At 37.1% G+C, this 14,018-nt stretch overlaps 1 protein-coding gene across 2 annotated transcripts in view; it reads left to right on the top strand.

The window, feature by feature from the left end:
* The window catches only part of fip1l1a (FIP1 like 1a (S. cerevisiae)), a 31,278-nt gene that overhangs the window by 4,590 nt on the left and 12,670 nt on the right, over positions 1 to 14,018 (top strand). The window contains exons 3-12 of one of the 2 annotated variants that reach the window (XM_056765204.1): positions 1,919 to 1,964; positions 2,061 to 2,131; positions 2,437 to 2,486; positions 3,245 to 3,337; positions 3,434 to 3,561; positions 3,951 to 4,000; positions 6,740 to 6,839; positions 6,926 to 7,064; positions 11,660 to 11,702; positions 12,144 to 12,272. In XM_056765204.1, the coding sequence (XP_056621182.1) occupies positions 1,919 to 1,964; positions 2,061 to 2,131; positions 2,437 to 2,486; positions 3,245 to 3,337; positions 3,434 to 3,561; positions 3,951 to 4,000; positions 6,740 to 6,839; positions 6,926 to 7,064; positions 11,660 to 11,702; positions 12,144 to 12,272 (849 nt within the window). The remainder of the gene's footprint in view (positions 1 to 1,918; positions 1,965 to 2,060; positions 2,132 to 2,436; positions 2,487 to 3,244; positions 3,338 to 3,433; positions 3,562 to 3,950; positions 4,001 to 6,739; positions 6,840 to 6,925; positions 7,065 to 11,659; positions 11,703 to 12,143; positions 12,273 to 14,018) is intronic. The other variant, XM_056765205.1, reaches the window with a different exon arrangement.

The following is a 14,018-nucleotide window of genomic DNA, read 5'->3' as shown; positions in this document are numbered from 1 at the left end:
TAATGTAGGCCTGCAGCTAGATGTGCTTGTAAAATAATCCCACTTCTTCTTTTTTGCTAAGTGTAAAAGCCTTTATATTGTTTTAAAGCATCAATAAGTGCATGTGATTAAATCAGACCGAAGCTGAAAAATGCATTTGCATACAAAATATTCCTGCAGAGCACATATCTCACCCAACATTGACCTCAGACAACATCAACAGCTTATTAAAAAAGACATTTTATAGTTAATCATTTATCTTCTGTCGCAATGCTTTCAGAAATTTGTGTAGGTTGTGTTTGTGTAAGTTTCAGGGGGCACTCGGAAAGATTTCAGAAAGATTTTACTTGGTGATAAACTTAATTTACTTAAACAACGCATAGACCAAACAAAAGAGTATAAATAAACATACCATCTGGTTTTAGGGGAGCAATGTGGAGATTTAAGCAGCATCTAGCAATGAGGTTGGGAATTGCATCCAATGGCTTACTCCGCCTCCCTCTAGAAGATCTATGGCGGCTCTCACAGGAAAAAGATGTTGTGCTTTCGCTTCTGTGCCGAAGGGGATAACGTACATTTTTACGAAATACGCTCTGTAGAGCAGTTTATCCATTTAACAACATGGCAAACTTCATGGAATGGGACCCGCAGTGTGTAGATAGAAATAGCTCATTCTAAGGTAATTCAAATCTAACGCCTAATTATGTAAGGTTTATTATATTGCATTTTTATCAATAGTGCTCGTAAATATAACATATTGAAGCCTTAATATATAAATAAATCCTAAAAGTTTACGATTTTTTTTGTCTTTGGGATCATTCAATTGTAATGATAATAGTAATATTTCATTATTTTGTAGCTTTTATAATGTAAAAAAAATATTGGTATGGTGTTTATAGTTGATTTCCACCATATTGATGGAGACCTGGGGGTAATAAAAATCAACTGGTAAAGACTGTTTACTGTTTAACACAAATTCTTGGACAAAGCCGAACATGATGTGAAACACTTGGCCGAAGGGCGAATACTGAACACGTTTTATTGCATTTCTTCTATTTATTAAGCCATTTTTTTTCACGATTACACAAACTGAATAGTCAAAATGTGCTTTTTATAATTTGTCTGGCTTTTTCAATAAAATACAACACAACTTAATATAAAATTGAGCAAAACAAAGTAAAAACAGAAAATTGAGCACTCTCACGAATAGCCCTATATTAATAAGGCTTATAACTGACTGCTAAAAGAATGTAATTTAAATTACTCTGTACCCCTACAACAAATCAGTTCATCAAAAAGTGTCATTCCACATTAGGCCTATAAAATAAAAATATGAATAAACAAAAAGATTTGGATTATTATAGGCTACATTGCAAAATGATTTTAAGAAAAAACATCCAATGCAAGCAATTCTGACTGATGCTGACCGACAACTATAGCAGTTTACGTCCCTCCTCCAAACTCCACCCACAAAAGCTGAGTGTTCTCTCAGTTGAATTTGTCGTGGCCGGGATGCAAAGAACATACTTTGACAAGTTGTTGAGTAAAGGGAATAGTGTGCATGCGACCACTGTATAATGTTAAAGGATGTCGCAAGCGGCGTGGCTACTGTCAGATAGCCCGCTTCTATCTGAAGAAAAGTTACAGACTGGTAAAGACGCTTTCATTCGGAAATTTACTTCCGTGCGGCAAATCCCGTGTTGTTTCTTTCTCTAACACTTTCAAATGCTTCACACACACATTGCCAAAATGTTTGTGGCAATAATAATGCGCACGCATCTCTCTATTTGTGCTGGTTGCTGCTTGATCGTATCACAAGTCATGTTCGGTAAAATTTTTATTTGGCTAAAGATAAACAAATGTAGCTGGTCTAGCTTAATGTTAATGTATTCATTTGTTTGTCTTCAATCTGTCTTTAATTGAACCGTGACTCTTTCAGTGCTCTGATTGGTGATTTGGATGGTTTTCATGGACACAATTACCAGGTACAGTCCTTTAGCTTTTTAGTTGTTGATTTAGTTGAAAATGCAGTGCATTTTAACCTTTATTAATTTAGCTATTTCATCTTTCCCTCACAAAAGGAGAGCGAATCAGAAAGTGACGATGATGTGTGTGTTACCATCGGTGACATTAAAAGAGGATCCCAGAGCTTGTGAGTAAACCTTACGGAGTTCTTATAACAGGCTTATTGTGCAAAAATCTACATTTGCATTTATTAGATTGATGCATTTGACACTTTGTCGGTTTAAAGCGCATTTAATTTATACATTTTATAAGCATGCGCATTCCTTGGGGATTGAACCCATTTACTCGTCTCAGTTGAGCTACAGGAACATTGTAGTTCTGTAACTTATTTTTCGTATGTTATTTTATACAGAAGTTATGCTGATGAAACCATTCTGTGCTTGACAAATTGTTGTAGTGACACTAAATTGTTTGTTGTGACTTTCCTTGTAGATCTTTAGGGTCCGGTTCCATAAGTCTGAACATTAAAACCTCTGTATCAGGTAATCTTTATTCCTCTTTCTTTAAACCTTTGACCATAAGAAATGCTTTGTAAATGCAAAAATATTGCATATGAAATAGATTGCAGTATTAAATGCACTTACACTATACACATACACTATACAAGTAATGCTGTATATATTAATCCATGGTGTTTGTACAGTCATCATTGTATTTTTATTTTATTTCAATTTCTTTATTTTTATGTGTCAGACCCATAAAAAGACTAAATCAAGTTGTAATCCTAACACAAAGAGCACCTATTTACCTGCTTTCAGCCAAGCAGATACTGGGCATATGCCACCTAGTTAATATTCATGAGCCAGGCTAATAAGGTTTACAAAGTATCTCCCTACTTTTCATATTGTTCCAATACTCCTGGTATACAAAACAGTTTTATTACAAGATTAATTGAATGGGTCAGAGACACTTGAGAGATTAATCCCGCCCTCTGTCCTAGTTACAGCACAGAGAGAACCCATAAAGTGTCTTTCCTATTCAAACAGTAAAACCGTGTATACGAAATGAAAGATTAATGAAGGTTATAATAGCTGAAGCGATTTATTACCCAAAGTTAACATTTTCCCACACAGACATTTAATATAAATATATATTTATTAAATCACCATCACTGCATTCCTGAAGAAAGCTTTAAACCTGATTGAACTGCACTGGTGAGAAACCTCAGGCCATTTTTCAAGGCCTGGCTTGATCTGTGTGTGGGAATCCAGCCTGTAATGTCTTATCTACTTTGAGCCAGGCAGTAAGTCCAGAGGATTGGAAGTGGACGCTGAGGGGAATCTCCTGGAGGCTACTGGGGAGACTTTTGAAGAGAAGGCGTGGAGGAAGCCAGGTGCAGTTCTTTGCATTAAGAAGTGTGTGCACCTCAGTTTCAGTTGTGTTCATTCTTAGAACACCCTCTCGCGGTGCATTTTGTGTCTAAACACAGGTGCAGATTTGTCTGACTACTTTAACTACGGTTTTAACGAGGACACCTGGAAGGTGTACTGTGACAAACAGAGACGACTGCGCATGAACCTGGAGATCTTAAGCCTGGGCTCTTCCAACAAAATAATGGTACACTTAGCATATGAATACTATAAGGACTCATCTCAGCTCTGTGTTGTGCTTGCTGTGCGGCAAAATGCTTTAAGCAGTTTGTTAACACTAAATGGCAAGGTTTTCACAATCACAGGCATTCGGAGGATATTTAATGATACATTTTTAGTTTTGTGGAGGATTTTGGATCAGTAAGATATTACAGTGTTTTGCTGCGGCTGTAGAACTACAGAAAAAGTGAACAGAAATTCAAAAGGAAGAGATCTTTAATTTAAAAAAAAAACATTTAACTGTGTTGAATCTGGTTTGAAAGGGGTGTGTTTTGATTATGGTATATGACCGCTGATATGATATGCATACAATAAGTGTTTATGAATTTTGCTATGCTCTTTTTTTCCCTCTTCTAGGTCCATCCGAATCCTAGTGATCTGTCAGAATTATCATCCGTCTTATCCAGGTGCGTGCATCAGCCCTGAATCTAAATCTATCCCTAATATGGTGATAGTTTAGCTGAGGAGAAAATATCATCATTATTTATTCACCATCATGTCATTCAAAACCTGTATATGACTTTTTCTTCTGTGAAAAAATAAATAAGATATTTTGAGAAATGTTTTAGTGGTTTTGTTTCCATGCAATGGAAGTCAATGGGGGTTAATGTTGTTTGGTTACCAACAATCTTCAGAATATATCATTTTGTGTTCTGCAGAAGAAAGAAAGTCATATAGGTTTAAAAAGAATTGAGAGTGAGTAAATGATGAAAGAATTTTCATTTTTTGGTGAACTATTTGTTTATCCAACCAAATCACGGTCGTACCCCACCGGGCTGCATCAAATCCCATTGTACCTCTTTCTTTAGAATAGTTTTTTGTCTGTCTCCACTGTCTGTCATGGTCATTAAAATGCCTAAGAGGGCCATTAAAATCCTATAAATGATATATTAAAACTACTATGGATTATATACTATGTTGATTTTGTACTCCGCCGTATTTCCAACTGAAGCCTGTTGTCGACCCTGTTTTCTGTATTTTTGATCTTAAAGCAGCACATGCTGTTGAATTATTTGGTATAATCGCTGCTTATTTACTGTGCATGCCATGTGTTTGCCAGTAACAGCATTATTACAGTCATAATGGCTTTCTGTTGGTTGTTCCAACCCTCCACACGCATATCCGCATCCCTGTTTTCCACAGTTTTATTTTTTCATTTTTTTCCTCACAGCTCTAGATTTCTGTCAGCTCTTGTCTTCTGTTCTTCCCTGAGGAAATTATCCTGACTGTAGAAACATCCTGATATTTCTCAGTTACGTTTCTGTGTCTGAGGAGACCTGCACATATAAAAACACACCATGGTTCAGTCCTGGTGGTCCAGATTGCTTTTGGTCAAGGGTAGGAATTAGCGGGGGTGACTTTTAATCAGCCGTTCCTTGAACCTCTCCACGATCAGTTGAAGGTTATGCCTCGCTCACGGGGACGCGTACGAACCGGAGCATTCAAGGGTAAAGCAACAGTCCGGCTTTCATTATTACACAGTACACATAGACAGGATGCAGGAGTCGGTCACAGTACGTTCAACACAAAGCATGAGATGGCATTTTCAGATGGAAATAAGCGTGTTGTTCTACTCTGCTCGCAAGAGGATCATCACGCTGTTTTAAATGCGAAGTGTGAATTTGTGTGCGTAATTAAACATAAGGTAGTAGAGGCTGTGCTATGTTGTGAATATAGTCACGGCTGAAAAAATGTATATACCCTCATGTTGTTTCAGTTATAGTCAATGGTGACTAGAGCTTTCATGTTTAAAAAGGGAAACATTTTGTATCATATGTACATTGATAAAATAACTGCTGAAAAAACATCACAGAAATTCTATTGGTTACCATTATGAACCATTATATTTTACAGTTAAAACCATTATAAAATGTCAGTTTTTTTACATTATTCCAATAGGACATAACAGTGTCTTATTGGTTCCCATCTGCCTAAGAGAACGTCCCACCAGAAGTCATTGCATACAAGCAGACACCATTATAGTTTCCATTAAAACCAACACAATTCCTATTATAACCATTAAATCCATTGTGCTTTCTATTGTGCTTTGGGTAGGGTTCTATTGTATTTTTTACCAGTGGTGTGTAATGATCACAGACTGCAAAGTTAGTGCTGGAGGCTGAATTTTGCATGTGTGTGTTCTATCATAAATTCGTGCAAGCTGGCCCTTAATGCACCCATGTGTTAAGTATGTCCCCCCCTGCCGTTAAGCACACACAGATAACCATTTAAATCTATAATCATATTCTAAAAGTAAGTGAAAGTGTGTCAGTTTCAGACTTAACTAAAAAGGGCAGTGAAAGTTAGAGAGTAAGAAAGAGACATTTCCAGACAAGCTGACTGTATTTAGAGTTACTTTTAACAGTTACTTTGTTTCCGCATATAGCGTTCCAAGCATTTTTATTTTACTGCGTTTTATTTTATATATTTTTAGTGACTGAAATGGGTTATCGCCCAGTTCATTTGTGTGTGACTGTGTGCGTCTGTCCTTGTTTCATGGGACTCAAAGATTTATGAATGGTGACGACTAACACAGCACACATTAAAGTGTGTAACTGCTGTATGTACATGATCTAAAAATACTTGTGTTGCGCACATGAGAGATTTCCCAGATCAGCAGCAAAATGGAGCTGACTGAGGTTGTATGTAGTTGCGTGTCTGTGCCAAGTGTCCTAAAATCCATAAGGACTGATCTGAGTTCAGTGTTGTATTTTTTATGTTCACCCAGGCATGACAGTTCTGTCTTTAATAACTCATGCCAAATCAAGGCCAGATTACTTTTTGTTTTACACAAAAGGAAAACTTCTGATGAACATGCTGACCACTCTTTTGCATATAATGAATGAGAATGGGGACTGGGGCTGTCATAAAAGTGGTCCATATGATCACACAAGGCTTTAGAAGATTGTCAATGCAATGCAAAGTCTTATGAACCCCTTTTATGGTATTTTTTTGTTCAACAATAGAAAGAAAGTCATATGAAAGATACCCTTAAGGAACTTGAGTACCCTTGAGAAAACTACAAGTACCCTTGTGATTGTCCCTTTAAAAGGCTGGCGGTGTCATGCACATTACGTCCTCTTGACTTACGCAGATGGACAATAATTGGTCGTCTCTGATTTATGTATGCTTGTGTGTGGTTACAGGAAGTCAAACGGTTCTATCAATGTTATCGGAGGACAGACGGGGACCATCAGCCGAGTGGAAGGCCGAAGACGTCACAGCGCAGATGAAAATAACATCCAGGTCTATTTGTGTCTTAGAAGCAAGAAGTTAATCTTTAAAAGAGTATAACAGTGGTCTGCAATAGCTTCTGCATGTGTGTATTTTAGGTGGTGTCTGAACAGTCTTCTGATACCAAGTTACCTTCACCAAAGCTGCTGCCCTTCTTTCCTCCGAATATCCCACCTCCACCTTTCCCCCCTCCCTCCATCAGCACCGCGCCCCCACTCATACCCCCACCACCCCCCGGTTAGTGAGCTTCTTATACTCACACACACACATACGCAGCACAAAAGAGACCGCCCTGGATCTTGTGACGTAGTAGCATGTGCATGCTCCCTACGACATTGCAGGTTTTTGTCCTTGAGCAAAATTCTCCCTCGTAGGGGTTCCAAAGTCAATCAGAATATTATACAAAGACATCACTCTTTCTACGGACAAATTGAATTTAAAGCAGATAATTTAATGACGTTTTCATGTTATATTTCAAAATATATATGATATTAATATCGTTCGTGGAGGACTTTATTCTGATGAATTCTTGTTAGGCAATCTAAACTGTATATTTAACCTCTTTCCTGTACTGTACATGACTTTGGAAGATAGGACTGGACTGTACATTTTCATTCAGGTGTTTAAAATGGGACACCTTAAGTTTTGACTCATATAGACATCTATATGTATGTAGTTAATGAAGTTGGGCGTTTGTGGACTAGCACATTTTCAAAGACTCCAAGGCAGGTCAGAGGTCATATTGGTATGTTTTCATTGCACTGCATTGTACATATGGCCTTCCGCAGGGAATTCGCGGTTGCCGTGATGACATTTACCCATGATGTCATTGATTCACACGCATGATGAGCAACCCACTGTGTTCTGTTGGTCGATGAAAACCTGTTTCAAGTAAACACCTGTTATTGGTCCATTATGCAGTTTTGTGCCTTTGTTTGCACAAGTTTTAATATAGCACACTAGGGCTACATCTTAAAACGTAAACAAATGTAAGAAAACAAATTTCATGTTTTTATAAGGGATTTTCACACAGCGCTTAACCCGGGTTATCTTCATTCTAAACCCTGAATTTAACCCAGGGGAAACGAATGTTTCACACTTGTTATTTTAATTTTTTTACGTGTGGAAAAGCCTTATCTAGTATTTATGAAGGGTAATTGAACCTCACTAAAAACACAAGGTCGTGGTGGAAAAAGGCAGAGAAAATTGGCCTATGAGTATGGATGAAGGTGAGATGAGCTCCAGCTGTTTGCGTTTCCTTTGACAGTGAATAAATATTGAAGGCTTACACATCTCCACAAGAGTTTGACAGCACATGCGTTTATTCTGCCGCATCTGTATCCAGGTGTGTGTAGCTCTGTCCAGGTTTTCCTCTGCAGCGCAGATTTGCTGGCCGTCAGCTTCTCCGACATCCTGATCAGCTGCTGCTCTGCCACATTTTAAACAGGAAGTTCATAGCTGAGCTCTCTCAACTTTGCTATTTTTCTTCTTCAAAGCCCAGTCAGATATCCCCTCCTGCCAAATCCTTGCCAGCCCTACTCCGCCCCACTAAAACTCACTATGGATAGACTCACTCACTGCTCCCTTATACTCCTTAATACAGTCCGAATATTAAACTTCCCGGTCAGGCCTAGCCTTTGAAGTTTAGCCTTTAATCCAGAACAGACCATTTTCGTTTTATCAAAGTACTCTCTTCTCCATCTATAAGTTATAGGCCTCTCTTTCTAAATGTCTACCCCTGCGGATATCGCTGTCCTGTTACAGCCATGCTGCTCCTTTTGTGTTGCTAATGTGCTGCGTGCTTCTAAAAATAGCTCGGAGCGGGAAGAAAGAAAAAGTGCCATGCCAGCAAAATCGTGGCACTGGAAATGTGCTGAATGACCCAGCTGTGTTGTGTGAGAGAGGAAAGAGGATGGAGATGGCCAGTCTGAGTGAGCACAGAGTTTTTATTTAATGAGGTTGTGGAGGAATGCATTTTTAAAGGTGAATCATTTAACAAATTAGTTTTATTAAAAACTGTTTAATTTCTGTTCAAAAGTGATCTACTTTAATGCTTTTGGAGAACATCAAGTGATTTATAAGGCGGAAAAATAAACCCATACGGGTTGGTCTGGACCCCAAAGGTTTTATTTTCAATAAATATTAAGTAAAGTTAAATCTGCAGTCTGTAACTTTTGCAACTATATCGCCATCTCACATTTATAGTAAAATCATAACCGACATCTCAATTCATACATTATTATAAGCTTACCATTGCAAATTGTGTTATGGTAAGGAGACGGCAACAATTGCAAAGGACTTTTTAAAACTGCATAATGCTCAGCTGGTTAAAACTGTTTGATTGTCGGACAAAATGGCGAATAGAAACATAATGTCGACGTTATGATTGGTCAGATTGCCTGTCAATCAAACTCCACCCAAAGGGTCAATTGCAGCCAGCGTTGAAGTTTATTTCTTAAATATAACCTATTCGTTTATTTCTAACATTCAACGACATCCAATTGGCCACCCTGGGTGCCACCCCAAAACTTTTTTGCTACTGATGTTGATTGTTCAACGAGAGTTGAATATCAAATGTCAAAGTTTTTATTTTGATGTTTTGCGGCAGTGCTTGCACATGATATCACCGCACACGAAAGTCAAGCGAGTTAGCGTTTATCCTTATCTTCGTGTGATGGATTGTACAGAGCAAAATCTGAGATTTCTTTTTAAAGACTGACGAAAGGAAGAAAAGAAGCAAATGGATTTGCTATACAAATTGAATATAAAAACGTACACGCTTGCAAGCCATTTCAAGTCAGATTCCAGGGAACATTACATTTTTATTGAACCATGAACCTTACCATAATTGTGTTTTCTACCTACTTTCTAACGTTATACTTTTAAATGTTGCGTAAATGTGACGTTTTCCCAGCGTTTTCTAACCTTAGAAAAAAATATTTATTTATTTTAACATTTTCTTTTAACAAGAGACATATATCTAGAATCGTGGTCAAAATTACAGTGTTATAGTAATAATAAATTAACAAAAATTTGACTTAAGAAAACTGCGGACCAATGAGAATCAAGTATTCTGGAGGACCATGTAATAGTAAACTTTGAAGGTGTTATGAACTGGTGTTGTTTATTGTGTATGAGGTCTACTTATGACAATTTGGGAGGTTTTTACATAAAAAAATATCAAAAGCAATAAGTAATAGGCTAATTCTACCCCGGTTTTGAGGCCGGCTCTACAAATGGTGTTTAACGATATATGACCGTTCCTGTCAGCATTCGAGACCCGTGATTGCAAACCGGACAAAAGATCACCTCGATCGTATGAAATGTTATGAGAGTTTCCATGATAAATAAACAAACAAAGAGACGCCTGGTAATTTATGGATTTGACCCAGCACCTGAAATGATACCAAAACACTTCAAAACGGCCTCTATTATTCGCAAACGGTGGATAAAACCTTGAAAATTAAATATGAGCCCACCAATTCACCGAGATCCCGATTCGCATGGAATTAAGATCACAGACAGCCTCTACAATTATTACAATTGACTAACGTTAAAGGCAATACTAACTTAATCCCGTGGTCATATCAAGCGATCCCTAACAAAGCAAAAGTGACGCAAAGGACAAAAACACAAGATTTATGTGACGCGATTTAATTCATGCACCTTTAAATTACCTAAATATCACTTTGGAGATAAAGTATCTGCATCAGGCTTTTATTAAAAAAGCTGATATAAAACAGTCTGAAATGAAACGGATACCAACTTCATTAAAGAAAAACATAGATTCGGATTCATGAGGATCTTTAGTCATAATGAGTCATTACACCTCTCATAGTCTATCAAGCATACAACACCAACCTTATCAAACCTTATCAAAAACTCACTTCACATGCGCCCACCCACCTACACACCCATAAACATGTATAGGCTACAGCACACACATAGACTTTTTGAGCTCTCATAGACATCATAATTCACAGATTAAGATTTTTTACCAAAATCTGCATAAAGAAAACTGACATCTTTTGGAAGGAATCTCATGTTACAAATTTGCTATACTAATGTGGATACTGTAGCATCCATGTACAAAGTATATAATAAATAGCATAATCTAGACTGTATTTAGGTTCTTGAAAAATTCTTAAATTTCTGTTTGTGTGTGCGCGTACAGAAGGGGCCGCTACATCTCTGCCTCATTCTTTGTAAACCAGCGCTGCTTTCTGTTCCTCAAATTACTGTTATTCTTGGAGGCTTTTTTCAGTCATTTTTGTTGTTGTTAAGAACTTTCCTTCGGAGCAGGATCCCATCAGGGGTCTGTGGAAAAACAAAAGGGGGGATGGTGCCCAGATGTGCACGAACATTTGCGTCTGTGGCCGAGTGTGATCAAAGCAGATAAGTGTCTGCCATGTGAGGGAGAGTGTGTTTTTTGGGGGTGCTGCGAAGGCCCATTTGTTTTACGCTCGCTTTTAAGGATTGGACGTCACGTTTAGCAGGGGCAGTAAAAGTTGCAGGCCGCCGAGTTTGTTGAAGTCTGACTGGATGTCTTATAAACAGTGTTGACTAATTTAAAGTCGAGACATCTGGATACACACATGTGCAAATGATGCACGCACATTCAGAATGATATCATGTGATGGAAGATGGTTCATATTTATCCATTGTTTATATGACAAACCCGAGCACACACATAAACACACTGTTAGAAAAACACCAAAAGATGTTTGTACTCGTGTCACTGGACGATCTGCACTTCTGTTTTTTACATTGAAGTATTAACATTTTTGAGTGTTTTGATTGTACTGTATTATTGTTCATGCATGTCATTGTAGGTTTCAGTTTACCTCCTGGAGCTCCTCCACCTTTGATACCAAGGTATGTGTTTATATTTAACACTTACGCCTACTGTTAAAGGTTTGTCATTTATAATAATCAAACAACAATACGGAAAAAGAGAAAACTGTTGTTTATTATTTTATTTTTCCTTTATTATTGGTTGTTTACTTTAATAATTACTTGAATAATAACACAAGATTCCAACAGGCTTTTTTCTGTTTCATTTGTTTATATAATAAATTGTTTACTTAAGCATGTTTTTGCAGATATACTGGAATCAAGAATCATGAAATTTCTCTTGTGTTGAGATACTAATGAAATGTTTATGTTGGGACAGTCCTAGTCATTGGCCGTATGGGACAAAAGATAGTTGTGTTCGTATATGATATCATATTTATACAGTAAATTAATATATATACAGTTATATTCATACAGTATATAGTCCATATAAAGTATGTATCCATATATATATTTTTGCAGGTCAGCGTTTTATAGATATAGGAGACGTAGCAGCCCAATGTACATTTGTAAACACAAATGTAGCAGATTACTACACAAACTGGAGAGGAAGAAAGAGAGAAACAGACAGAGAGAGAGAGACAGGAAAGGGTAGAGACCAATTTTTCATATGATTTTCAAGATTGTGAATCTGGTTTGCATAATTATTTTAGCAAAGTGGGTGCTAAAAATATGAAGTGCATGCAAAACAGGATCAATGGACGCAGTTTTAGTCTTTTTAAATTTCCTCTAGATTTTTGTGTGGTAAATTGTCCTTGCAAGGGAAGTGTCACATAATACGGGTATGTGTATGAAAGACCCTGAGATTGATAGGAAAGATCTGAAGTAAGTTAAAAAATCATTGAGCTATAAGCCTCAAACATTTTGTGTCCCTCACGACATGTTGATTGACACTTCTTAAATCTGTGATTGACAACTTTCATTGACTTTATGGAATAGTAAAACTGGGCTGCGGCTACAAAAGCTTTTACTTTTCTGTGAGTTACTGCCGTCTCTGTTCATGCCTGCAATATGTAGGCCAGCTCATCAAAGTTTCATCAAGACTTGAAGAAAAAAATCAAGACAAAAGTCCCCTCAACTTAAATTAATCCACTGTGACTCCCTTGCTTCCATATTCACATTTACTCAGTTTTGATCCTGTTTAAACAGTTCTTTCTTTTGTTCTGGAGTTACAGTACAGAAGCTAACATGTGTTTCAAACCGAAAATGAATGAATAAACACCTGAAAACTACAATTATGTTCTCATTTACTAATGCCATTCTGAACATGTGTGCTATTATTAATTATATATTTATTATTAATTATTTTTGTTTTATTAATTCATGAATTAAATTAAATAATATTTATGAATTAACTTATTTTTTTTATAACAGAGACAATTAAAAAAACATTTAACTTTTTGACTTAAAAGACATTTGGTCTCATTCACTTATAATTGCGTCGATTTTTCATATTTATACGCACATTTGAACCTCCCACGAAAACTTTCCGCCTAAGTCACAACACATGCGTACGCACATGAATTTGTCTCCTCACCTTGTCCAAATGTTATTGAATTTGGAGTATTCTAAATGAGCGGCCACATTCACGAGTTTAGTCATTTGCATAAAACACACCCAGTCCATCTCCATATTAGGAGAAGTTATATATTTAGAATACATTTCTGTACGAATGTTTATGTGAATCATGATTTGTTCATGAAAGCTTTCGTACGCAGGTTTGCAGGTACGCATGCTTTGTAAAAGAGACCAATTGCTCGTCAAAAAATGCTTGTCAAGCTCAAAAAATGAAAACCGTAACGGCCTTTACATAGCCATTGTATGAGCTTTTGGAATAAAGTACACATATTACTACATATATGGCCTACTTTGTGGTGGCATCTTATAGAGCTTGACTGGCAGGGTCATTATATGAAAAATGGTAAAAAAAAAAGATTATTTAAAAGTCTGCTTATGCGTTCAATTGAAATAATAGCGTACAGTCATCAAAGTGACACTTGAGTAAAACATTTTTAGCTTAACTTTCTTTTATGATATTAAAATGTGTGTATTTGTGTCTGCTCATCTCCCAGACGCCACAACTTAACTTCTTGGGTCTAAAATACACTTTAAACATAGCTGAAGGCCAAATAAGGCAGAAAGAGGAACAGACAGGGTGGCCATGTTTGTCCCTGTGGCCTCCTGTTTACAGGCATCCAGTCCTCCCCATCCATCCATGCCTCATACTTCACCTCCCTCTGTACTCTCTTTCCTCTCTGTGTCCCCAAGACAAACTATTCCCCCGACTCACTATTAAGTAGGCCTACTTCTTTCACTCCCCTTAAGAGTTTGACAGCC

Source organism: Triplophysa dalaica, chromosome 13 (assembly GCF_015846415.1).
Source record: "Triplophysa dalaica isolate WHDGS20190420 chromosome 13, ASM1584641v1, whole genome shotgun sequence".
NCBI lineage: Eukaryota > Metazoa > Chordata > Actinopteri > Cypriniformes > Nemacheilidae > Triplophysa > Triplophysa dalaica.
The sequence above is the reverse complement of the archived record's forward strand: the minus strand, read 5'-3'. Positions and strand labels throughout refer to the sequence as shown.